General features: G+C 38.4%; 1 protein-coding gene across 4 annotated transcripts in view; it reads left to right on the top strand.

Moving 5' to 3' along the window:
• Positions 1-27,000, top strand: part of LOC306865910 (myocyte-specific enhancer factor 2C-like) — a 39,856-nt gene extending 12,856 nt beyond the window's left edge. For 2 of the 4 annotated variants that reach the window (XM_079410757.1, XM_079410756.1), the window contains 10 exons: positions 4,813-5,006; positions 9,358-9,561; positions 18,169-18,309; positions 18,520-18,706; positions 20,484-20,531; positions 22,595-22,767; positions 22,955-22,978; positions 23,265-23,394; positions 24,131-24,251; positions 24,568-26,339. In XM_079410757.1, the coding sequence (XP_079266883.1) occupies positions 4,953-5,006; positions 9,358-9,561; positions 18,169-18,309; positions 18,520-18,706; positions 20,484-20,531; positions 22,595-22,767; positions 22,955-22,978; positions 23,265-23,394; positions 24,131-24,251; positions 24,568-24,934 (1,449 nt within the window). In that variant the 5' untranslated portion in view covers positions 4,813-4,952 and the 3' untranslated portion in view covers positions 24,935-26,339. Of the gene's footprint in view, positions 1-4,812; positions 5,007-9,357; positions 9,562-18,168; positions 18,310-18,519; positions 18,707-20,483; positions 20,532-22,594; positions 22,768-22,954; positions 22,979-23,264; positions 23,395-24,130; positions 24,252-24,567 lie in introns of all 4 variants that reach the window. The other 2 variants (XM_079410758.1, XM_079410759.1) reach the window with 2 other exon arrangements.
• The last annotated feature ends 402 nt before the right edge of the window (positions 27,001-27,402 follow it).

The following is a 27,402-nucleotide window of genomic DNA, read 5'->3' as shown; positions in this document are numbered from 1 at the left end:
AGCATTCAGAACACCTTAGCAACTGCATAGAAATGCTCTAGCAACAAAACTACTCAGAATACCTTAGCAACTACATAATGTTGCGCTGTGATTTAAATCACTCAAAACACCTTAGCAGCCTCATCACAACACCCTAGCAACCGCATAGTGTAGCATTGTGCTTAAACCCATCCAGAATACCTTAGCATCCGCATAACAACACCCTAGCAACAAAACCACTCAGAACACCTTAGCAACCACATACTGTTGTGCTTAAAACCACTCAGAACACCTTAGCAACCGCATGACAACACCTTAGCAACAAAACCACTCAGAATACCTTAGCAACCACATACTGTTGTGATCTGCTTAAAATAATTTAAAACACCTTAGCAACCTCATCACAACACCTTAACAACCGCATACTGTAGCATTGTGCTTAAACCCACCCAGAACACCTTAGCAACCGCATAACACCCTAGCAACAAAACCACTCAGAACACATTAGCAAATAAATACTGTTGTGCTTTGCTTAAAATAATTTAAAACACCTTAGCAACCTCATCACAACACCCTAGCAACCACATATTGTAGCACTGTGCTTAAAACCACTCAGAACACCCTGGCAACCAGCTTGCTTTCAGACCCTCACAGTGAGGGTATAACTTGTGTTTTATCTCAGCAAAGCTTCAGAATGACGGGATTTGCCGGTACTTCCCATTTTCTGTGTTGTGAAGCGGTTTATGGGAAGAGGCATCTTGTATTGTTTCTACTCCGTGATGTCACTTCCTTATGAGGCCGTCTGCGAAGATTTCCTGTCATTATGTCCATTTGTGTGAGCTGATGGGTGTTGTTTGCAGAGAGAGTCAGAGTCAGCTGTCTGACACCTCCGGGGTCTGCCAAGAGCTCTGAGGATCTGCTCCGACGTGCTCCGACAAGTTCCTCCTCTGCCTGGCACGTCTTCAGCGTTTCAGATGCCCTGAAAGATGGTGATAATGAAGTTGTACAGGCTCCAATCTCAATTGTGTTAACTGAAGTTAGCCAAGTTATGCCAGAGGCTGTCTTGAAATGCTTTTAGATTGCTTTCTTTTGTTTATTTCCTGCCTTTTTGAGGTCTTTATTAGCGGTCTTTATTACCGCTTTTAGATCCCCTAACCTTAAAGGGATAGTTCACCCAAAAATGAAAAAGTTCATATTTTCTCACTTTCAAGGTTTTATTTTATTTTAGTTTACTTTACTTTGTCAGGACAAAATTGGAAGATTGTTTATTTTATTTGATTAGTTTTGAGATCCCCTAGCCTTATAGGTATAGTTCACCCAAAAACGAGTTTGTTTCTTCTTTTGGGCAATAAAGAATTTTGGTAACCAAACAGTTAACGGTAGCCATTGACTTCCATTGTATTTTTGTTCATACCATGGAAGTCAATGGGTACCATTGCTACATTTATATTTATCATTACCGACATTCTTTAAAATATCTTATTTTGTGATCCAACTCATGATTTTTGCCAACTCTTGTGGTAGCATTATTAGAGAATGTTTAACAAGAAAATACTTTCTATTTCCAAATGTCATGTTTAGTTCAATGCATTACTTGCCAATTCTTTGTAATTATTTGTAAAATATACAAGCAATTTCTGAGCAAAAAAAATAGTTTCTACGCCATGAATATCATGGAAAAGTTAAAAACAAAGAATACACTATTCTTCTGAATACAAGTTGCTTTTTTAATAATATGACGCATGCTGGGACTTATATAATGCAATTAACTTCAAGCACGCAAAACATTTGTGCCGAATGAAATATGTTTGTATAGCGCATCTCCCACATGCCGGTAGTTTCAGTTTCACTTAAAGAAATTGTTTAGGCTTGGTGTTGTTTATATGTTATTTATAATTAATTTATGTTGGTTTCCTGAATACTTCTAAATTTAAAGGATCTGTTGTGGTAGTTACTTAACTAGAATGCTCTAGAAACCACTTAGCATCATGCTAAAAAGACATTAGTATTATCGCAGTGAGTTAGCCAGGCACTTTTTCTTCTGAAAATGATAAAATCTTGTATATAGGTTTTGTAGAGAAAGAACGGGACGTGGTTGATCTGAAATGAATGTAAATTGTGTTTAGCATTTGCGCTAACTGCTAATCTACTACTCTGGGGCGTTTTTTTAAATACATATTCATTGACTGCACAGTCAGACCCAGGATTTGTTCAGAATTTACTTATGTGGGCATGAACGACACATTCCCCTTCAGGTTGCCTTTTTACTACAGCTAATTTGCAAAGCATTAGCTGCTAGCTAGGAGGTCTTTCTGCCCTTCTCTGGAAGTTGTCCTGGGTCTAATGGCCCCTCAGGAGACTGTCTCAGTCATATCTAGGCGTTATCTCAGCGCTGTTTTATTTCGGTGGCACCATGCCGCTCTTCACAGAACGAGGAGATATCTGTCCTCTCCTGCTGCCCTCGGGAGAAGCAGAGAGGCAGATTAACAAAGTGACTTAATGTTGCACATTACTCTCTGGAGATCCCTGCTCCTGGTTTCTTGGCACCGGGCCGCCCTCCCTCCTACTCAAGTAACACAGCGGCTCCTCCCACGCTTGTCTCTCTCCGTCTTTATCTTTCCGTCACATGGGTAAACACACTGGCATCTCTTGACCTCTAAGACATTTTGCCTCGGCATGTCCAGTTCCTGTGGGGTTTTTGCCGAAAGCTTGTTCGCAATTTCAGTAAATTTACCTGGCACTTCCCTCTTTTTTCCAGTGGCTTTGGTCCGATGTTGGCAGCAGGATGTTAGGATTGTTTTGTTTTGCTTTGTTTTGTAGATTAAGCAGATTAAGTCAGGACATTTCATTTTATTTTGGAGTTATTTTCTTTTTTATTTTGTTTTGTTTTATTTCATTGTATTTGTAGAAAAAAATCTGTAAAAATATTTTATTGCCATATTATATGCCAATTACATTAAATAAATTAGAATTATATAATTAATTATTTATATAATTATATAATTAATTATATGATAAATTATATTAACATTTATCAATTTTTTTTTTATTATTATTCTGTTTGATAAACTTGTTAATTTGATTGATTTTATTTAAAAAAGCATTGATTTTTATATTCCTAAATGGTTAACTGCATATTTATAATATATGATACAAATCTGTTTATTGGCCATAACATAAAAATATTTTGGATACTTGATTGTGACTGATTCTGTGCTCAAAAATAGCTGCTAAACTGCATAAATGACTATCATTAAACAAGACAACAATGTGCCCCACAGCATGTACAAGATGTCCTTGAATAACTTCTGCTTGAACGACTAATCCTGAACTGAAACCGCTACACATAACCAGACTGATCAGTTAGTTGGAGATGAGTGAACTGGACATCATCGGCCGAGTGGCTAATGGATCACATGTCCTGATCAGCTTAAAGTTACACGAGGTGCACCGTCCATCAGGCTGTAAGCTAAGTTTGATGAGGTAGATGTAGAATCTTGAGTACATATAATGGGATCCATAAAAGTCAGTAAGACATAGTGTTTGAATGCAGATTTTACGCATTCCAAAAGACACTCAGCATTTGATCTCCACTGTCTTGAATTTACTGTAAGTTTCCATTTTTATTGGCATACTCTCTTATCCGAGCGGAGCTTGCTGAGGCTTTTATCATTTGGTATGCTTTTCAAATTCAAATGAAAAGCTGTCACAACATTCCTGTAACTTCCTCTTCTGATGTATCATCTGTTTTTTCCATCCCTCCTTCATAAATCCTTCACATCTCTCTGGCTTTTATCAGTCGACTTGAAGCATAATCAGAAGGTCACATGCATTGCCAAGTTGTTGACCATGTCTAAGTGAAGAGAAGCATTTGCCCCCTGAAGATGCCCCCATTTCACCTCTGCTCTCCAAAGCTCTGTGCTTTCTCTCATTTGCATTGTGGGTTGCCCTTGAGTTTTATTTCCTCTTGTTGCTGGCTGCTCTGGTCTTCAGCTGGGTACTTGTGCTCTCTGAGGGCCGCTGACAACCACAGCCATCTGTGTGAACTTGTAGGGTTAACGCAAACCCTGTATCGCTGATGAAAACCTATTTATAATATACATGTATAAGTGTAATGCTTCCTAAAATATTACTGTTGACTTAGATTTTTTTGTTCCCCAAGGGAAAATGAAGGAAATTAAAGTTAAAAAAATATAATTAATACATTTAATTTATATTTAAGCATAAACATCACAACATTTTTATGATAATTGTGTATTCAAGATATATATCTGAAACACATTTTTTATTTCTCAAGTACATTTCTGGTTCAAATGTTATAAATAATTAAATTAATATTGTTTTTTTTAATACATTACATTTCATTATTATTTAAATATGGCAGCAATTTTTTATAAAAAAAGTATTATTGCATATATATATATATATATATATATATATATATATATATATACACATATACTTGATTTATTAAAACTTGCTGCCATATCCATATTTAAATAATAAAATGTAAAAATAAAAATAATAAAATCAGCCTTCTCTGAACTCAAAATGTTTTCTAGAGTAAATTTTTAAAAAATATTATAATATGTAATATTTTATATAACTTTATTTTTAGATAATATTTTATAATAATATTTTAATATAATAATATATATTTTTAATTTTCTCTCTTTTTTCTCTCGTTTTATAAATCAGTTGTGTTTTCCAAAAAGTCTTGATTTTGTATGCTGTTAACCAAGACGCTCCTTGTTTTTCCCACATTCAAGCATATGAGTGATATCACACATCTGTCTGATAAAATCTGTCTCTTTCTCTGTCTTGTCTGTTCAGGAACGAATGCTGGAGTCTTTGAAATAAGAGGAACGAACAAAGAGAATAGACTGCGTTGAGGATCGGAGCGAGAGCGAGAGAGGAAGGAAGACAAGTGTGTACTGTACTTTTGGAATAGGAAGGAATACAAGACCGAAATAATGGGGAGGAAAAAGATTCAGATTGCACGGATAATGGACGAACGCAACAGACAGGTAAAAGAGATGTTATCTAAATGGAAAGAATAGAGATGTGGCGCTCACTTCACAGAAATGCAATAAATCTTAAGCACATACTCTCTCTCTCACACACACACACACACACACACCAACCGTATGCATCACTTAAGGAAGTGCCAGCAGCTTCTGACGACAGCGTCACAAGACACTCACAAGCTGGATTCTCACTTTGGACTGGCTGCTTTCGTTTTTGCTCATGTGTGTTGCGTGTTTGTGTGTGAATGTGAAATATGCTAGTCCTAAATCATCATAATTGCTGTTTTTAATACTTCTTTAATTGCAATATTAAATGCATCGCCTCTGCCTTAGAAGATATGATGTGGAGAGTCTGAATAATTGAGGTTTTTAACGGAGCAGAGGAAGCCTCTAACAGCGGGTGTGTCATTCACCACAATTAGCGGTTTCCAAACTATTACTCACCCGGGCTATTAGAGGGGCAGCATCTGAAGCCACATCTGACAACACTTATGAAGCACATCAACCTTTTACCTTCCTGATCCAACCAGCTTTTCCCTGTCACGCCTGATGTCACATGGGTTTACAAGGTTTATTTAATTGAGAACTTCGTAAATTAGGTTTCTGCAGCTTATTTTAATATTTATGTTTACCATTTATAAATCTGGGCATGTGTTGTGCAGGAACTCTAGCGCAGGGCCAAACATGAAATCATGATTTGGAGCGGAAACTGTTCAATTTCATGGCTAACGCTGATAGCTGCAGGTCATACCACCAGAGTGCTGGCTCTTAATGAGCTAATAAACGTTAAGTATCCATGAGAATTGAACTCACCGTCTTCAGGTTTCAGCCGGGATGAACTCAGTTAAACTCTTGTTGGAATTTGAACTGGAGTGACGGGAAGGTGAATTTACTGACTTGCAGTTCAAAAGAAATTTAGCACGTGATGAATTCTGGGAAATGAAGTTTTTGAGTTTTTGATCTCTAAACGTTTAACAAAACTTGCCTTTACAAAAGTACAAGTATATAAATTGAATTTCAGTTTTAAATTGAATTCTGCCTCCTGTTTGGTGCCTTAATTCACATTTAGGAACTGAATTGGAATTTAAAAGTAATTTGCAATTCAGTTCTGAATGGTAGTTTAAAACTTTTAATTTAATGACCTAAAAATAGAAATGTTCATTTACATTATCATTCAAAAGTTTGGGGTTTTATTTGTTGATGTTTTTGGAAGAAGTCCCTCACAAAGGCTGCATTTGTTTGATTATAAATACAGTAAAAGCAGTAATATTGTGAAATAGTATTAATTATTTAAAATAACTGTTTTCTATTGTAATATATTTTAAAATGTAATTTGTTCCTGTGATGCAAAACGGAATTGTCGTGCCTTCAGCGTCACATGATCTTTCAGAAATCATTCTAATATTCTAATTTGAGCTCATGAAACATCTCTTATTATCAGTGTTGAAAATTGTGGAATATTTTTGTGGAAATGTGATCCATTTTTTAGGATGTTTTGATGAATAGAAAATTCAGAGCAAAATATAAATCTTTTAACGTTATATGTAAATGCCTTAATTGTCACGTATGATCAGTTGAATGCTAATTAAAAGTATTAATTCTTAAAAAAAATTTGATTGGTAGTGTATAAATAAGATATTTAAAAAGATTATCTGAAGGACCTAATATCAAGATCTTTAGTCAACTCAAGAACTCTATATAGCTCTAAAAAAGTAACATGAAGAGCCTCCATTTAAGAACTTTTAAAATTATTGTACATTTCTCTCAGAGGTTTTGCGTTGCAAAAAAGGTTAAGTGATCAGACTGTTGCTTTACTTTACGTGTTGTTCTTTATTCTGAACAATGCATCAGTGTTCAAGTGGACAGCAGCTCAGGGTGCAGGATAAATGGTTGCCTGTCATCTATGTCCCCCCTCCCCACCTGTCTCCACTCCCCCTTCAATGACCAGCATAAGGCCGGAAGCCGAGGCAAAGCCATTGTGGAGGGGAAGCCATTGGACCCTTCCTGTTATCACAGGAAATGCGCTCAAATGTGCTTCCTGGCCCCAGTGCAGTGGCACGATTAACCCCCTCTCAGCGCCCACCCTTTCCCATGTTGTGGTGGTGAAGTTCTCCATGGATGTTCTGTCTGAGATGTCTTAACTCGAGGCAAATAAACTTGCATGCATATTTACAGGGGAAGCACGGTCGTGTAAAGTTAGCTGCAGCCTCAAAGTGCAGTTTACCATCAGAAAGCATGTAGGAAAATGTAAAAAAAAGTAGTCTTTGTGACTCAGACATCTAAGGTAAATCAAGACAGGCTGAACATGGCAGTAAACGCATGCAGCGTCCCAAAGGCAAGCGTTTTTTTGCCCGTATGTGCATGTGGGGGCGTCTCAGTGAGCATGTGTAAGACATCTGTCGCTCCCGGTGCATGTGTGTGTGTGAGTGTGAGCATAATCTAAATCATGTGGAGGTGAGAGCATCAGCGTGCTGAGCGGTAGGAGTGAGAAGATCACCCTGCTGGAGTTTGTTTGTGACAGAGAGCATGACGTCTGAACTCACGCACAGGGATCAGCGACACAAACACCACCAACACCATGTAGATTAGAGCTTCACATGCATATCTATTACGCATTGACATGCATGCATGAAGTTTACACTCTTGAAGGAGAGAAAAGTCTCTTGAATGAGTCTTTTATTTCTCTTAGACAGAAATTAGATTAAATGGAGAACAGTGTTCTTTTCAAAACTGTTAAAAAAGAAGGCAGTAATCTCATTTATGTCTCCTGTAGAGATTAACCAAATGATCTGAGCTATGTGATAAATGTTCATTTATTCATTTGTTAATCTGTACTCTTACATGTGTGAGAGGAGCTTTTTTTTCCTGAGGAGTTTTGAGAAAAAACATTTGAGACAAATAACTCTGGCTCAAACAGTAAAGCATGGGGCTGGCAACGCCAAAGTCATGGGATCTATTCCCAGGAATGCATGAAGTGATGAAATATAGAACTTCGAAATATAGAAATGCGAAGTCCTATATGCGAAGTCACTTGATGAAAGCATATAGGTAAATGAGACTTAATACTTAAATGAGACAATTGAGAATTCCAATAAATCTGAAAAATAAAGTTCTGAGCAATGCATTTATGCTCCATGTCAACATCACATGATTTGCATCCATTATATTTCTGTTATTGCATTTTAAGATTAAAAAATTTGGGAAAATTATTACTTCGCTGAGACATAATTGAAAACTCTTGAGTTACGAAAGAGCAACCTCTGAGCAATACACTTTTACAGTTTTTGGGGATTTGTCTCTTCAGTTGGTTCATTCTTCCTCTGGAGAAATATCTGCTGCTTTAACGAGACCTATCTGAGAACTCCATTAAGTCTCCGAAGTTAAAGCCAACTCTTAGCAATAACATTTCCTTTCTATCTCATTTTGATGCCAGAATTTAATAATCCAGAGTTTGAATATTTTAGGCAGATGCCCAAGAGAATTCTTCGGGTTTTGTTTCTCACTGAATTTCATTGCCATCTTATCACAGATGGAGAGTTTGTTCTGGGAGGGTTTAAATGGTGTCTTTGGGAAATTGTCCTTTCCAAATGGAACGTGCTCAACGCTGCCGGCGTGCCTAGGTGATGCTGGGTCATCATTAGCCAAAGCAATCCAATGAACCCTACCACCCAAGGGCTGTCAATTTGTGAAGCGTGCTGGGCAGAATTTCACCTTGAACTCCCCAGTCTAAATTTAGAATGGGACGCAGAGCTCTGATAGCTCTCTAACCAGAATTCCCTGTCAAACAATTTGGTTTTGGACGGATGGGGCCATGTACATTCTAGCGATAAGTTTCATTTTGATGGAGCATTTTACTGAATTCATGCAATTGCCAATGAAAAGAATTGCACATGCATTTGAAGAACAAGTCAATAAAGTTCATATTTTATTGTATCAGTTCACAAGAAAACTTGGAGCCATGGAGTTGTGGGTAGTAGCTATGTATTTATCTTACGAGCCTTTCTTGGACAGAACTTCCTTTAGCTCAAGCAGAAGAGCATGTCGTTAACAATGGAAAGGTCATGGGTTTGATTCCCTGGGAATGCATGAACTGATAAACTGTATACCATGCAGTGGAAGTCGCTATGAATAAAAGCGTCTGCAAAATGCCAAAAATTAAATGTAAATAAACTAGTTAAGAAGCCTAGTGAAGACTGAAAATGCTGGTGACCATCTATGTTGCTCATTTCAACAAGGTTGACCAGCAAAAACTTAATTCTATCGTTGTCCAACAAGTAATACGTTTTGTCATTAAATGAGAGGTATCAAATCTATTCCAATTTAACCCTCCCTTTGTTCTTTTGTTTATCAGGTTACGTTTACAAAGAGGAAGTTTGGACTAATGAAGAAGGCCTACGAGCTGAGCGTTCTGTGCGACTGTGAGATCGCCCTCATCATCTTCAACAGCACTAATAAACTGTTCCAGTACGCCAGCACCGACATGGACAAAGTTCTGCTTAAATACACTGAGTACAATGAGCCCCATGAGAGTCGGACTAATTCAGACATCGTGGAGGTGAGTTCCCCTTGACATTAAGCACAATGTTTTTGACAAATAAATTCAGGGAATTTGAATCAGATGCCTCACCGAGAGATCAGGTAGGGTTCATTTTGGTGGAGTTGTAGGATTTGACACCTGGCCCGTGTCTGGTGGTGATTTGTTAGGGAACGTGCTGTAATAGGCCTTGCAAAAGATGTCTGGCACATGCCGTTGCGCTCTATAAGAACGGATCAGGCTAAAGGGCAGGGACGAGGACTTTACCGCATCTCGTCAGGACCACGTTACACAACCGGTTTAAGAGGACACGGCAGGTGCCACGGTCCAAGCCAGGTGGTCAGCACAGAGACTTAAGATCATGCTTGCTCATCACCGCCAACTTTTGTAACATGTGAGCTCCTGAAAAAGTCACGGGGCAAGCGTGGGTAGCTTTAGGTAAGGGTTTCCTCATCCGCTAATCTAAGACTTCAGCGTCTTCTGCTGAAATCGCCACCGAACGACCAAAGAGCAACTGCGAAACTGCTCTCAGCTCTTCCAAAACACCTGTCAAGCCTGACTTTGGGAAGAGAGAACTTGAAGTTTCCCACCCCACATGCATGAAAGGCCATGGCGCTCCCATTGGGAGCAGTGGGAAAAATATTTCCCCTGGAAAAGTCCCTTTTCCACTAAAAACACCCGATTGATTTGCATAGAGGCCTGGTGGTGCCACACAAACAAACTCTCTCCTCTTACAAACTAAGTAAGGGATAAAGAAAAACATGCCATAAGGATGAGGAATAACAGTGTGGATGCTGAAAGGGGCGTTTTAGGAGCTCAATTGTGGCGAGGGATCTCTTTATCTTTGTGCGTTCGAGCATGAGCCGGTTATTGTTTCGCAATTCACTTCACTCGCACATAACAAGCTGCGAATTCAAACTCTATTATTATACTTTGACTGTTCAGTCTAGTGTAACATCGTTCGACAGGCCATTTGCAGCGTTGACACATGCATTACAAGCAAAGCCCTGGGGTCAGACTTAGTTGGGTTTTTTATGAGGCTGAGAGGGAAAACAGCATGGCTTGCCTCATGAGAGGAGAAACATAAAGTCTCCACGAGGCAAATCTCACGGACACCCTGCCAAGCCAGTAAGGGTAATCCCATTTCCTCGATTAGTGTAATCTGAAAATGCTCCTTTTAATCCTAAAAATTGACAGCGTGCACTATAACCCCATGTCGTCACCCCAAAATGCATGCTTTCCAGACCCCACACCTCTACTGAGAATTGTCAACAAGACCGTTGGCGCAAAGGAAGGAAAATGTTAATTATTTCCTAAGGTCGTGTTGTTAATGACTACATGGCCGGCTAATGAGATTGAGCAAAGCTCTGTGCGTATGGTAGTTGACCTCTTGTGTTTGGTCTTGTGCTGGAAGGCATTAGAGGTGGCAACCTTCCCTTCCTCCAATTTCACCCACACAAACCTCTGAGAAAACATGCCTCCAGCGCTTGGCACATCAATCTGATTTCAAATGTAACGAAGAAAACATCGTCAACCTACTTTTATAAACTGGCTCCATTTCAGGCACATTTGCCGCAAACGTTTTTCTACTCTGCTAATTTAGATAATTTGTCTTCATGTAGTTGCATGCCAATGCATTCTTAAGTACTTCATTTTGTTCCCCATTCCCAGTTCACTCCCAGTTCACCATGTGAGAAGGTTTGCCTAAAAGTCATTGCTTCACATTCCACTGTGCAGTTTGTTACGCCTTTGGCTAAATTTATGTTTAGAAGTGTTTTGATGGGATTGTTTGCTGCAGCAACGGTTCCCTTGTGTATTCGGAGGTGCTGGTTGCATGCACGCATGATGGCTCTTGATCTTCCGTTGAACCTTGATCACGATTGCCAGATTAAATCGGTGAATCAGATTTGCTGGGTTTATACTGCTCTGTGTTAACACTGTCACATTGCAGTCACAACATCAAGAGGATGCCAGGAACTAGACCTTTTTGCTGTTACAGATCTGATCTGATTTTGATATATATGTTTATGTAAGTGTTTTGATCTGCTTTTGATATATATGTTTATTTAAGAAGTTACAAATAAACAAATGTTAGTATTTCTTACCCAAAAGAAATCAGTGCCACTCTCATCCCTTCAGGAATTTCACCAAAAGAGAGACGTCTTTGTTTTGCATTCCTTCACCCCGCCTTCTTCACAAACGGGTTAACATGTATTTACTGCTTCACTTAGTAACGGCGTGTTGTATTTTGCGCTTTTGGCCTGAGACTCGTGGTTATTTATAAGATGGAGGTCTTTCACATTCTTTACCCCTCTGCCTCTTTTCCGTCCTCTGTCCTGGGCAGAGAGCAGCTGAAGTTCTCATAGTGTTGAAAATAAGGAGCAGACGCCCAACTTGTGTGCCAGACCTCCTCCCCGTTCCGACCCTTTGTGTTTTTATGTGGTCCTTCCCCATTAAATGCCTGAAAACCGGTAGTTTTCTAAAAATAGAAAGCAGCTCAGCTAAAAATAGCTCCGGCCCGGCAGTCGTGCCAAGGAAAATGGAGAAGAATAGGCGTGGAGTGCTGGAGAGAGAGAGAGGACAGCTGCGCTTGTTTTTTTTTTCCCCCACTCCATTTTCCCTCTGAGAAAAACTGACCACAGACGGCGGCGTACTTCAATAAAGCTTAAATCAGACTTGTTAGGATGCCGTTTTCACACTTTTAAGAGAGGAAAGCAAGAGTTGTTTTGATTACGTGACTTCTCGTGGCATGCTCCTCTGCACTTCGCAGGCTGTTTCTGTCGGCTCATATCTGCCATCTGTTCAGCTATGTAAACTTGAAAACATGGTGTGAAATTCGAGCGTGCAGTGACCTCAGCCCACATTTGGGTCATTGTTCTGATCTGCTCATGCTTAGAGTTTGAAACGCAGTATTTACTAGCCTGTTTTCTTCATCCTCGATTGAACGACATCAGAGGGCGGTTTTACATTCCACGATTAATCTGAACCTTGTTGCGTGAGTCAGGTTTTCCAAGACCCAACGGCGAGCCAGCGCAGCACAAAATGCTTCGCTTTTACCAAGACTCTATTCTTTCCGAGAGTGCTAATTGTTAGCTGGTCACAATAACGTTTCTGAAGCCCATTTCCAGATAAGGAGTTCTAGAGACAAAAGCTGTTAATTGACAGCGAGGGAGGAATGCTTTATTTCTCACTGGCGTTGCAACTGATCGTAGATCGTAAGATCGCCGTTACTGTGGCATGCAACGTGTCAAAAACAGTTCAGTCTGGTGACTGTGAATGATTGAGGCCCACAAGAGCCCTTTATTGGGCTACAGTGAGGGGCTTTGTGTCCAAAAGGACTTGATCCGTAATAATTTAACATGAATAAGCATACTGTCCTCTATAGATGCAGCAATGGAAAAACAAGGCTTCTGAGAGGTCACAGGACAACAAATGTAAAGAGATGACATGCTTGTGTGTGATAATGTGCGATTATTTACAGGAAGACCCCGGAGGGAATTCGTTCAAATTCATAAACGTGGACCTGCTCGACCCCGGAAATGATTCTGGTGAGGAATTCTTGCCTCACGTCAGCTGCAAAAAAGTCGGGAGGTGTCGTTTTCCGAGAGCTGACAATCAAACCACCCAAGAACACCAGGGAGCACAGAACGTTCGCTTTTTTCGGTTTCGGGACACTCTTCCGCTTCCTCGCGGTTGGATTGGATATCCACCGGGCTGGTTACTGCCGTAATTACGCTCTCAAGTGCGTTTAATACCAAACACGCGGTGCTCCGCTCATGGCAGTAAAAGAGAGGGCCTTTGATTCGTTATTATAGGGTACTGAGAGCATCAAAGGTGGTAAATTACCCAGAGGTCCCCAGTGTGGCATTTTCCAAACGTTGCCCAGCTGCTGTGGTTGGAGCAGCTGGTGGAAAGAGCCCTGGAGGAGGGCCAGACAGTGCCACGCATTGGCCATGTGACCTGCCGCAGGAACGGGGGCGTCCCCGCTGGCTCACCCATACTGCTCTAATAGGATTCCACCTCTTTGCATCTGCTTTTGATAAACCAAGCTTGATACACCAGTGTTCAAATCGAGTCTTATTTAGGCTTTTTCTGTGAACTGATAATGTGCCTTTTCCTCTCGCTTCAACATGCGTTTCAGTTACGATAGCTGCTGCACTTGTCTGTGCACGGTGTCGTGCTGCCAGTTTTTGTGACTCACTGCGCAAATCAACAACTTTCCACGTAGGCAAACATGACACATGCACACATGCACGTCTGAAGAGGTGGAAGAAGTTCTTAGTCGAATATCCCTACTGACACGTGAGACAATAAGGCGACATTTCCTTCAACCAAGCTGCCTTTTTATGGTCACATGCTCTCAGTTTGATTGCTTTTTTGGGTGTCTTGGATGTGGTCCGTGTTGTTGTTGACAGGCAAGATGCAGTGCCACCTTGGCATGTGTGCATGTTCCTTAAAGGAAAGACATCTTTAATGTTTCGATTGTTAGAGTGCGGTGGCGCTAGAGATTTTTGCATGTTTCCTGCATCATATTGTGTTTTAACATTTTTATGTTCCTCAAGAAAAACACCTGATATTTAAATAAAACATGAGGGTTATGAAAGAACACCTCTTGAGCAATACACTCTTACTGCATGACAAGAATCGTCTCATTTGTTTCTAATATGATTTTTTTCTCTTTAGGCATTTAGGAGAAACGTCTTATTCTTAAATGAGATATAAATGAGTCTCTTGAGCAATAAAAAGCAACCTATAAGTAATGTATTCTTAATGCATGTTAACAATTACCTCATTTATTTTCATTTTTTATCTCATATGGGCATTTGAGGAGAAACATCTAAGACAAACATGATACATACTGTAACATAAAACTCCATTAAGTCTCTCTCACAATGAAAGAGCAACCTATGAGCAATATATTATTACTGTATGTCAGCAATTATGCATATATTTCTTATTTTTTCCTCAAGGCATTTGATAAGAAAGATATGATTTGATATCTATACTCAATCTGAATGAGAACTCCATGAAGTCTCCCGAGCGATGATTGAGCAACCTGTGAGTAATATAATTTTCCTCTTGGTTGGTGTGGTGTGTGTGCCATTTGAATGCAGTTTCTCAGACTTTGCCCTTGTTTAAAGTGTCTCCTGACACAGTGGACTGTAATGAGCCTGGTTTGAGGTGAGGCGAGGAGACCACCCATGTGGTCCTCAGAGTACAAGGTGACGTGACGCCCTCAGTCAGTCAGTCAGTCCGTCAGCTGCTGGCCAGCAAACGGCATCAGTCAGCTGTCTCCACACGTTACCACCTGCTATGGCACGAACAACATCATTTCTCCGCTGAAGGTTACCGGCTAGCACGCTATATAGGACGCCATGTCTACATGCGGACAGACTGGGGCTGTCTTTGTCATGTGGGAGAGCGATGCAGCGCTGGTTTAATTAGGAGCAAGTCTCCATAGAGTTGACAAGACTTGGAGCAGAAGGAGGCGCTGATGGCCGTGTCTCCCCTCTCCTTTCTTCTCCTCTCCTCTCTCCTCTCCACACTCACGACAGCTCACTTCAGCTTTAGTCATAGCTGAATGCATTTTTTTTAACTTGTTGCAAAGCAATGCAAGAAACTTTTATATAGGTGGCCAATGGATTGTAAAAAGTGCTCAGAGGTTGCTCTCTCAAAGCGCAGGAGACTTTTGAGAAGTTTTATTTTAGGCCGCATATTCACATTTTTGGTCTAAGAATCAATCAGCTCTCATATGGGTTTCCTACAAGTCCTTTGGAGAAATTTGAAAGTAGACATTTATATGACAGCTAGCAATGGAATGCAACTGGAATCTCCCTCTGACTTTTTGTGACACAACAAACCTTTTGGTTCATATACTCATGTAGACTGTTTTGGATCTAAGAATTAACTTCGTTTCGGATGTTTCTCCTAAAGGAATTTTAAGAAGTTAAAATATGAATACATGAATCAAGAGTTGGCATAGAGTAAGAATATTGAGCTATAAAATGAATCTCGATAGCATATGCCAGAAGATTTGGTCTTTGGAGAAATTGTTGAGAAGTGTTTGTTCATACTGAGATCTCGGATTTATTTAAAACAAAATATGAGCATATTTTGAGACATTGTGTGGAGATCTCTTTGAGAAGAAACATGAAGTCCTTTTCCAAGGTGAAAAATCAGACTTCAAGGGATTAGTTCACAAAAAAATGACAGTTCATTCATTTATTTACCCTGTTATTTCAAACCTGTTTTACTTTTTCATCTGCAGAACAATTTTCAAATTTTTCTTTTTTTTTTTTTTTTGTTCTTGTCTGTACCAGGAGATTATTTTAAAAAGGTTTGTTAATTGAAATAAAGCTGAAATACAATACAATAAAATTTAATTAAATTGCAGTAAAATGTAATAAAAACCTAAACTACTGTAAATGAAAATTAGAAATGAATTAAAACTAACTTAAATAATTTTGGAAATAAGTTTTAGAAACTGGAAATAAATAAAAACTAAAATTAAACAATCTAAAAATATTTATAAACAATTTGAAAATATTATTAAAAACATAATGGTATGTAAATAATACTAAAACAACACTGTTGAAAGTCAAGGATGACCAATGTTTTTTGGTTCTAAAAAATGTATTTTTTTGTGACATGAATTATCTCAAAAGTGCATGAGAAAATTTATAAAAATTAAACAATCTAAAAAATTATTTGAGAATATTAATAAAAACAACAATAGTATATATAGTGTATATATATATATATATACACACAATAAAAGTCAATGATGATCAGTATTTTGTGGTTCTTAAAAATACTCTTTTGTGACATGAATGATGTCAAAAGCGCATGACAAAATTACTAAAAATTAAAACTTGATTGAAAATATTAATAAAAATCATGATAGTACTGTATATAACTATTACTAAAACAATGCTGTTCCATAGAATGAAAGCCAATGGTGACCAGTGTTTTTTGGTTCTTGGAAACGAAAGGCGATTAAATGACAGAATATGATTTTCTGGGTGAACTATCATTTATAAGCAAAGGTCTTCACGTTTCAGTTCTCAATTTAATCTCACTGTCATCTAGGTGAAATAATCGAGATCTTAAAGTTGCGTCTCGCTCTCGTCGTTGTCCTGTCTTTGGTGTGTGATGAACTGAACAGGAATGCTCGGCTGAGCACGACCCTCCCCCTGTTGGTCTGGAGCGGTCCGTGCCGGTCTGAATGTTTAGTCTGCTGATGTCAGGCTTTGGGATCCAGCCGTGTTGCTAAAAGCACCGAGCCGGGTCGGACTGTGAGCTGGAGGTGTCAGCGACCCGCAGGCAGCGTGATTGGGGGATGGCTGCTGGTGTAGGGTTGCTGGGACGCTGCTGGGTGGCACTGGGGCAAAAAATAGCCTTCTACGGCCATCCCTGGGGTTCGAGGCCGTGATTGGCTGTGGCCCGGGCTCCGCCCCTTCCCCTTGAGCCGAGGAGATTTGTTGGACAGGTGCAAGGGCCTTGACAGGTGGAGATGTCTTGAATGAGTGGAATTGCTGTGGTCCAGCGATGTGGCTGTTTGCCGATGAGTGAAGCACTGAGACCAGGCAGAAGAAAAGATAAGCTGCATTGCTGTATTCCACTTTAGATCAGCTTTTACCTTGAATCTAACTCACAAAAACATGGACAATACACAAAAAGATGTATTATTCTGACATGGCAATTCAAAACGTAAGATCAAACATTTAGCTTTTCGTATGAATGAGAGTAATAGTGTTGTTTTGCATAGTAGCTCCGCTAATGACAGCAGAGTGATTAATGTACATTTTTATTCCGGTTTAAGGCAACATTTGCTCAAACTAGACTCTCAAAAGCTTCAGATGAAAGGATTAGGCTCTTCTGAGGAATCAAAGGCTCACATTTCACAAGCAGGAAAAGCTTTATTTGTTTTCAAATATAGCCCTCGTGTGGTCAAACAGGAAATTGCTCCAGTCCTAGAGGGATATTTGTGGTTGAATACAAGATGAGCTCATTTAACAGCATCTGTGGCATGTTGTCAGTTACTACAGAAAATAATTTGATGTTTTTAATGCTTAATATTTTATGTTTAATTCTTTATTTTTTGTTTAGATGTATTTATTTTTATTGCATTTTTGTATTATTATATTTTATTTAAACTCGGAAAATGCCTTTTCCTTTTTCATCTGTCATTTATCAGCATCTCTGGCATGTTGTCGAATACTACGGAAAATAATTTAGAAAAAATTACCACAGAAAATAATTTAGACTTGTTTATCAGTTTGTAAAAAAAAAAGAAAATTATATATATTTTATATTAAGCAACAGATACTGTTGATAGAGCTATATATATATATATATATATATATAGACATTTTTTTATTTAAATTGTGCTATTCTACATTAAAAAGAATTAACACACACACTATATATCAATGCTTTGTTTTTTTGTTTACATGTATTTATTAATTTATTTTTATTGCATTTTTGTATTATTATATTTCATTTAAACACAAAAAAAATGCCTTTTCCTTTTTCATCTGTGTCTAAATCTGTCTAAATCTGTCTTGTGTGTAATCTATAGAAATATATATTTTTAAGTCTTTAAATGTTTTTGTGTATTTGTTTCAGACTCTGAGGAAGAAGGGTCTAAACGGCTGTGACAGTCCTGATATTGATGCTGAAGATTCAGGCCACAGTCCAGAATCAGAGGACAAATATCGTAAAATCAACGAAGACATTGACCTAATGATCAGCAGGCAGAGACTGTGTGTAAGTGTGGTCAACCTTTCAGATCTCAGAACTGGTTGGAATCTTAAAATAGTCAATTAATAGCAGATGGATTTACCTGGCTGATAATACACTACATCCAAGATTTTTCTTTTCCATTTACATGCTATATTTATGTATTTCTCAGCCATTTGTTTTTCATGAATTCATCTTTGTGAATGATGATTGATTTCAATACATTTTGTTTTATAGGCCATCCCCCAGTCTAATTATGACATGCCCGTCTCAATCCCTGTGAGCAACCCCAACAGCCTGATCTACAGCCACCCGGGAGCGTCCCTGGGCAACCCCAACATGCTGCCGCTGACCCACCCCTCCCTCCAGAGGAACAGCATGTCCCCTGGAGTGACCCACCGGCCCCCGAGTGCAGGCAACACAGGTACTGACCCACACCGGGCTCTCCACTTTGCCAGGGACTCCTGGTATGGTTTCAAATAATGTTCATTTCCACGCTTTATTGACATCATTAGAGAGGACCACCAACAGCTCCACTGAGGCTATGAAAACACGTCTTGCATGTATTCAAACACCACACACAGATCATTACATGCACTCAAATATTCAGCTGTGCCGGGCCGGGCCTGTAATATAAACACTGTGTACTCAGCAGAACTCCTGAGGCTGTCCCAGAGCTGAAAAAAAGCCTCTGTCTCGATGGGAGATTTTGGCTGCTTGTAAAGGAACTCCCGGTTTTCAGCGGGCAAATAAAGATGACCATATTTTCCTTTTAACTCCCGTTCTGACTTTTGAAAGGTCTGTGTTTGTGGTCTAGGCTTCATCGAGAGGAAGTTTGGTCAGCTTAGGATTTATCAAAACACATTATCCGTACTCTGAGCACATGTATATGGGTGTTTCTTCAAGTGTCACAAGGATTGATTTTTATAAAAACACAGCTTTTAGACAGATTTTTGTTATTTGAATTTTGCTTTCATCAAAATATTTTGTTTTTGTTCCTTTTATGTTTTACCAGAACCACCCTTTCAATCTTAAAATGTGGAAATCCATCAAACAATATATAATATAATATATAAAATATATTTAATTTTTTCTATTTTGAAAATATTTTCTTTTATTTATTTTTTCAACTATTAAAAATATTTAAGAATGAAAGTTTGAATTTAAATGAAGTGTAATTTTATAAAAAAAAATGTATTGTGTATATTTTAAATGTAATTAAAAATTATTAATTAAAAACTTTATTAAATGTATTCAATTATTTCAATTTAATTACATGTATTTAACTACAGCAGTCGAAACAAAAAGTTTAAACATTATGTAATAATTATTTATACTGATTTTTGTACAAATTGTGTAATTTGACCACCGCAAACAACCAATTTTCAACTAATAACTTTTTATCAAACATTTGTGTCTACCTTATATATATATATATATATATATATATATATATAAATTGAAGTATAAATAATATGATTTAAATTAAACAGATGAAAAAAATAGGTAATTTTATTCCAAAAACATTTGGAAATGACATTTGCTTCAGGGATAAAAATAAAATAAAATAAAATGAATATTACAGTATTCTCTTGTGATGCATGTATAGGAACACACCTTTGGATCTTGTAGACAAGTGTGACAGTGTGAAAAATCTTAGCGGTGTTTCATTTCAAGAAGTCCACAGGGCCAAAAGAAACATCCAGATATGTGTGTTTAGAATGTATATAGAAAGAGAAAGAGGAAGCAATGGGCAGAAAAATGAAGAAAGTGGTAGAAAAAGACAGTCTGTGGGAAGCGTAATCCTTCTGTGGGCTTGTTATTATTGTCTAAAAGATCTATTTTGTGCTCTGGTCAGAGTCCTTCTGACCGCAGCGTCTGTCCTGTCATTATCCTTGGCCCTCCTGGAACAATTTGCTTCGTATTACAGGAGCAAAACTAAATATGAGTCTTGGCAGGGATGGCGACGTCTGAAACCGCGCAGACTTTTCAAAGGTTTTTCTTGGACGGTGGCATCTTCTCCATAGGGCCGAACAGGGGTTTGTGGGTTCGGATAGACTTACAGATGGTTTTTTTCACACTGGCTCTCGTACATATATCTGGAGCGGCCCGTCTGGCCACAGGAAGGAGGCGTCAGTCAGGCGTGGCGTACGTGTTTTGAGTGTCAGTCTTGTTTAATGTCTTCTCTGTCCTATCCTCAGGTGGCCTTATGGGTCCAGACCTCAGCAGCGGAGTGGCCACCAGCGCTGGTAAGAGTCCTGTGTATTTACCATACGTGTGTGTTTGCTCTCAATAGACAGACGGAGCCACTCGGTTTGATTCAAAGCTTCCTTTTCTCGGCTAGTTCCTCCCTGGATATTTACCCAGCGCGCCGCTGTAGGATGTCGCGGTGAAGGGACTTAAATAGTATATTTCAAGAAGCATTTCATAAAAAACATCCTACGCTGAATTCTAATACGATGTAGCCGTCAACACCTTCGTTAGGCGAGAGGAAACATAACACAGCGTATTCATAGAACGTCCAGATTCAAGGCTCTGATTTCACCACAAAAAGGTCCAAAAAAGTCTCAGTGATGCACCGTTTGTTAGTGAACACAGTTCATTGATGAAAAAGGTTAAAAGCCGCTAACATTTGAGCCAGCGCATGCACGAAAGAGTTTTAGCGAAGCTCGCAGAAAATGGACTTTGCACATTGTCACAACTCACTGGCTGTCAACACCAGCACTGGTTTGGTGCAGAAGACTCAAACGGACCATAATGAAAAGCAAATGTTGAAAACTAGAAGTCTAAATTGCCTTTACGACTTTTTTTTCTCGCATATGCGAGACTCGGAAAATATCAAAACATCTAAAAGTGATTCTTTGTTAACTGTTATAAAATGCAGTTGTACGTTTGCCAACATTTGCCATTTTTTCTTCCATAATGTTCAGATTATGGAACGTAATTTTTCCCCAATCGTTACCCGTAAGGCTGTGACAGATGGCAACGATTTAGTGACAGCGTCTTGAAAAAGACCACAGAGCTAATATTGTAGCGGACTTCTTAGAAAGCATGTGGAAACATAACTTATGAAAAGATAAAATATCTTGAAAACAACCACAGATACAATAACATGTGACATAATTTCTTTATGTTTTAGACAGATTTATCAAACACTGTGACAGCTGTCAGATCCACCAAGGCATTTTAAGGTTCAAGGGACAATTTTTTTATGACCTCTTCAAACAAGTAGTAGTTCAAAAGCTCTTTCTGATTATTTTTAAAGATGTGCTTCATAACACCACAGAAGTGGGATCTTCTAAAGTTCAATTTGAATCAAAATATATAAAAAAATTATAAAATAACATTTAAAATTATTGTAAAGTTTTTTAGCTTTATTATTATACAGAAAAGTTTTTATCTATTCTTATTATTATTGTTATTTGTATTATTATTATCCCGAAATGTAAGCAATGCAGAAAAGCAGTAGTAATAATAATAATAATAATTGTCATTATTAATAGTATTATCAGTATTATTTTATTATAAATAACAACGTTTATTTGGAATAGAAATCTTTTGCATTATAAATGCCTTTACTGTCAATTTTTACGCTTCCTTGCTAATTAAAATGAACAGGAACGCTTTACTATAGCGACCAATTCTCACTATTAACTTGTTGCTTTTTAGCATGCATATTATTATCATATTGGCTTTATTAGCACTTATAAAGCACATTTCTGCATGACCATATTCTACATCCCTAATCCTGCCCAATACCTAAACTTAATAATTACCGCACTAATTATTAATAAGTAGCAAATTAGGAGTTTATTGAGGCAAAAGTTGTAGTAAATTGTTTGTTAATAGCAAGAATTGGGCCTTAAAATAAAGTGACAAATTAATTTCTTTAAAAATGTATTTTATATATTATGCATATTTATTTAATTTTATTGATTTTTAGCAAATTAGTAAACAATGCAAAAAAAGTGTTAATTTGTGTTTGTAATATGTTACTTCCACCAAAAATATTGTGTGAAGATTACATTTATGTGGTTAAATTGTCATTTATGCAAATGTGGGGACATGATTTGTTGACATCTAAAGCTTTATATGTTTACTTGTTTTTCATAATCATATCGGGAAAAGAAATCAAATACGTTTCCATAAATCTCCATTAATGTCTTGATATAAGTTCTATATTGTATATATGAAATTGCTCTGACATGGTTTGCAGTGTTTTTCTTTGTAGAAAGACCCTCTATAGTACCATAAATGTGTTCTGTATGGTCACTAGTGTTAGATTGACGCGTCCCCTCCGACTGTCCCACAGGAAACGGGTATGGAAACCACCGCAACTCCCCTGGTCTGCTGGTCTCTCCGGGGAGCATGAGCAAGAACATGCAGGGCAAATCTCCTCCACCCATGACCATGACCATGAGCAACCGCAAGCCCGACCTGCGCGTCCTCATCCCTCCCGGCTCAAAGAACACCATGCCCTCCATCGTGAGTTCACACAACCATTACCACACATCCAATACCATCGCTGGATGGCAAGTTCAGCTGCAGTTAGGTTGAGATTTAAACCCAGATGACCAGTATTGCCCATATAAAACAATACAGACCATCAGATATATGCCATAATGTGCAATTAGAACTAATTAGAATTGTATTCTTTTTAACTGCTCACCAGTCGGAGGATGTTGACATGTTGCTGGTAAGTAGTATCAAATTTGCAGTGAAACACGATTAACAATTAGAAAGACAAACTAATAGTTTGAAAAATAGTCTCATTCCTCTGTTGCCAAGGCGGCTGCTTTAGCGGTTCCCATAGCAACAGTGGAACTCTGGCTGGATGTTGGATGATTGCGGGGTGGAGGGTAATTACGCGTTATTGGTCACATGATCTATTGATGGGGCAGATGTGACACCTCCTGCACATTTACTGAGGCCGATTGAATTGTTGTTGCTGCTGTTTTAAAAATCGCATTTCTTTTCCACAGAACCAGAGAATAAACAACTCCCAGTCGGCCCAGTCCCTGAGCACACCGGTGGTGTCTGTAGCCACGCCCACTCTGCCAGGACAGGGAATGGGCGGCTACCCATCAGCCATCTCTACCTCATACGGTACAGGTGAGAACAATTCAGATACAACACAACTATATTAAAAACAGATAACTTCACAAATGTCACATAGTTTTGGAGTGAATCAGAATATATACTTTTATCCAAAGCAGCTTACTGTAGAGTGACATAAGCATCATATTATGTTATTTTATATTCAAATATTTTATGTATTATTATTTCATATATCTATATCATATACTATACCATTCAGTAGTTTGGATGCATTTATTAATGGCGTAAAAACAGTAATATTGTGAAATATCATCGCAATTTAATACTGGTGTCTTTTTTAATTTATGTAATTTATTCCTGTGATATAAAGCTGTATTTTCAGCATCATTACTCCAGTCTTCAGTGTCACATGATCCTTTAGAAATCATTCTAATATGCAGATTTACTGTTCAATAAACATTTCTTATTATTATCAATGTTAAAACAGTTGTGCTGCTTGTTGTTAGATACTCGTTTTTTCCCCCCAAATCTATGACATGGATGTATTTTGTAACATTATAAATGTCACTTTTGAAGAAAAAAAATTGTACTACCCCCAAAGTTTTGAATCAATTTTGGACAGTTTATATATTGCTCAGTAAATCTGAACTATTTGAAGAGTCTTGAATACACCACCAGGTGGCGCCATTGGCTTAATATTCTTTGAGCATCTTCCTGTTGCAGTAACCTTGAAGATTGAAAGCAGTCTATAAGCATTGAGTTGAACAGAGATCTTTCTCTCCCCTTCTAGAATATTCTCTCAGCAGTGGAGACCTGTCCTCTCTGACCGGTTTTAACTCGGCTTCTCTTCATCTGGGTTCGATGACCGGCTGGCCACAAAACATGCAGCATTCTGGTCTTGGACATCTAGGGTGAGCAGAATCACCCTGACCCATGCACCCAAAACACACTGGATATCAGCTGTAACGCTCACTATAACCACTGAAAAATATCACTGTGGGCATGTGCAGTGCCTCATATCATAATCTGATTTATTCAAATTCATCATTTATTATTAATTTATTATAATAATTTATTAAAATTCAATATTTTACCGTTTGTGGAAGACACATTAAAACATGGGCCTTTTTGGATTAATCTCTAAAAAAATAGTGGGAGATTCACCAGTCTTTGCAGTTGCGTTATTTTCCTCGGCCTCTAACTGTGTCTTTCCTCTCCGGGCCACAGGAACTGCACCAGCACGCCATTATGTCAGAGCTCCACCCTATCACTGCCGTCCAATCAGAGCCTGCACATCAAGTCCGAACCGGTGTCTCCTCCCCGAGACCGGGCCGGGGGCACCCCGGGCGGCTACGCCCAGCCTCCGCCCCAGCAGCAGCAGCAGCCGGCGTCTCAGCAGGGTCAGCTGCGGCAGGACGCGGGCCGCTCTCCGGTCGACAGCTTGAGCAGCTGTGGCAGCTCGTACGAGGGCAGCGACCGCGAGGAGCACCGCCTCGACTTCCACTCGCCCATGGGACTGCTGAGACCCTCTCCGGACGAGCGGCAGAGCCCGTCTGTCAAGCGCATGCGTCTGTCCGAGGGCTGGGCCTCGTGATCGTGGACGGCTTTTCTATGCAAAGATTTCACTTTAGTATCATTATATTTGTTTCTGCGGAGTGCGAGTGCTACATCAAGTATTAAAATTGATATATATATATGATAAACGGGGTGGGTGGGCGTGTTTGTGATTTGGGGTCGGGGGCATGGGACATGCATGGCTTGTGCCACGTGTGGGGAAAACTACAAAAGACAAAAAAAATGATACATGCAGTTTATGCAGTGTATACAAGCATACAGGATTGAAAAGAGAAGTCTGGTACTCTTGTTTGGTAAAGCTACTTTTTAGTTTCAGTAATATATTATGCATAATTAAACTATTAATAGAGGCATTGACGTGTCTCAGGGCTCGTACAAGTAATATTCCCGTACAGACCGGGGCCTTTACGCTCACCGTCAATGCTCACTTGCAAATGTATGTTATCACAGACGTTGTTGTGTTGCAGGTTCAACGTATTTATGTAAATAGAGAACAATGAGGCTTTTGGGTAAATGAGCCTGCCAGGATTTGCAGGTTTCTTTACGATTAGCCGAGTGAGAGAGAAAGCCATCACGCACCATTTGAAGACTAGCACGGGCCCGGGGCTGAGGAATGTACGCCGTTTAGAGTTCCAAATGGAATCGGGAAGGCTTCCAAATACACAAATTCTCTTGTAAATGTTGATATTTCAGAGCCGTATTAACAACGTTAAAGTTCACCTGGCCATGTATTGCCTATCCCCGGTGGAAGAGATGTACAATACATTTTGCTTATATTTTCATAAAAATGCAGAGCATTTGTTGCTACCTGTTGACCACATGAGTCAGAATGTGATTTCAAGCTTTGCCCATGTTGAACAGAAAGGTAAAGCAGTGTGAGCTCCAAAAATAAAGCCATATAAACAATTTCACATCAGGGTTTCTACACTTTTTTTTTTTTTTGATTGCTTGTTTCTTTATTTCATCAGATTATGGACGTATGCCTCTTATTCTCACGAAGGCTGCATCTATTTGATCACAAATTCAGTAAAAACAGTAATATTGTTAAATATTTTTACAAGTTAAAATAACCGGTTTCTATTTGAATATATTGTAAAATGAAATTTATTCCTGTGATGCAAAGCTGAATTTTCAGTGTCACACGATCCTTCAGAAATCATTCTAATGTACTTATTTGCTGCTTAAGAAATTATCATCGATGTTGAAAACAATTGTGCAGAATTTAGTTTTGTCTTTAATTCATCAGACTTTACATGTAGACTGCTGCATTTCGATAAGTATTTACTGTAAATCATTTGTTTATTCACAGATGTTGTGAAACAGTTTAACAAAAATGTTTAAAGAATGTTTTGCCAATGTTCCCATGAAGTTATGAAAATATTTCTGAATGCTAAAAATGTACAGTTTTTTAAACGTTTTAAACGAGAACATTCCATTTTTGTCATTTTTTGCAAACATTATGGGAATGTTGTATTTGGATTTTCCCCACTATATTAATGTTCCTTTAAGAGAACATTGTTAGAATGTTGGTCAAATTCTGAGAACGTTTCCTGTTAGCTGGGTTGGTGCAAAATACTACCACCCTCAATTTTATAGTCTTTGTAAATTGAGTTTTAAAAACCCTTCAGAATACTGTGGTAAAACATTTGCAGCTTCAGCGTCAAAACTAAGAGGCATAAATCCTGATTTACACCATCATGATACATTCAGCTTTGAGTTCACTCTCATTTCACAGCCTAAACTGAGATCTTCAACTTCATATTTAAAACATAAGATTACAGTAAACTGCTGATGAAATATTTACAGAAAAACACAGGCTCATAGCTGAAATTGGTGGTAGGTTCTTCTGTGATTCTGTGTTTGGTTTGATGGAGTAATTCCTTTATTTTTGCTGAATATGCTGTTGCATCAAATGCTCTTTTAAAATAATTTTGCAAGGAGAAACATATTCGGAAACATTTATGGTTCTGTTACACATTTTTATTGCTGGAAGACTGAAAATGACATTCAACACCTTTAATGAGTAAATGTGACGTGATCATATAGGCTGCATGAAGGCAGGCAAGAAATAAAAGAAACGGACAGAATTTCTGCTTGTGTCTTAAAATTAAGATGGACTTTTTACTTCGAAATAAAACCATTTAAATAAACAGAATATGTTTGTAAACGCGCGGGTTTAAAAAAAATAGAATAGCTGTTGAATCATACTTTTTTTTTTTTTTACAATAATACAAATATCTTTCGGGTTTGGAAATATGTCGACATCTCAATTCATAAGAGACTCTGACAAATCCCGTGAAATTAAAATCGAAATTAGTGTCACACACACTGTACACCTGAGCTGAAATTAAACAAGAAACCCTTCTCCAATCGACAGCACGAGGAAATATTAATTAGGTAAATGCACGTTCATGCGTTTTAATATAGCATAATGTAGATATTTGTTTATGCCAATAAATTTGCCATCAAAAACGACAATCCAAATAA

This window comes from Barbus barbus, assembly GCF_936440315.1.
Source record: "Barbus barbus genome assembly, chromosome: 47".
Lineage (NCBI taxonomy): Eukaryota > Metazoa > Chordata > Actinopteri > Cypriniformes > Cyprinidae > Barbus > Barbus barbus.
The sequence above is the reverse complement of the archived record's forward strand: the minus strand, read 5'-3'. Positions and strand labels throughout refer to the sequence as shown.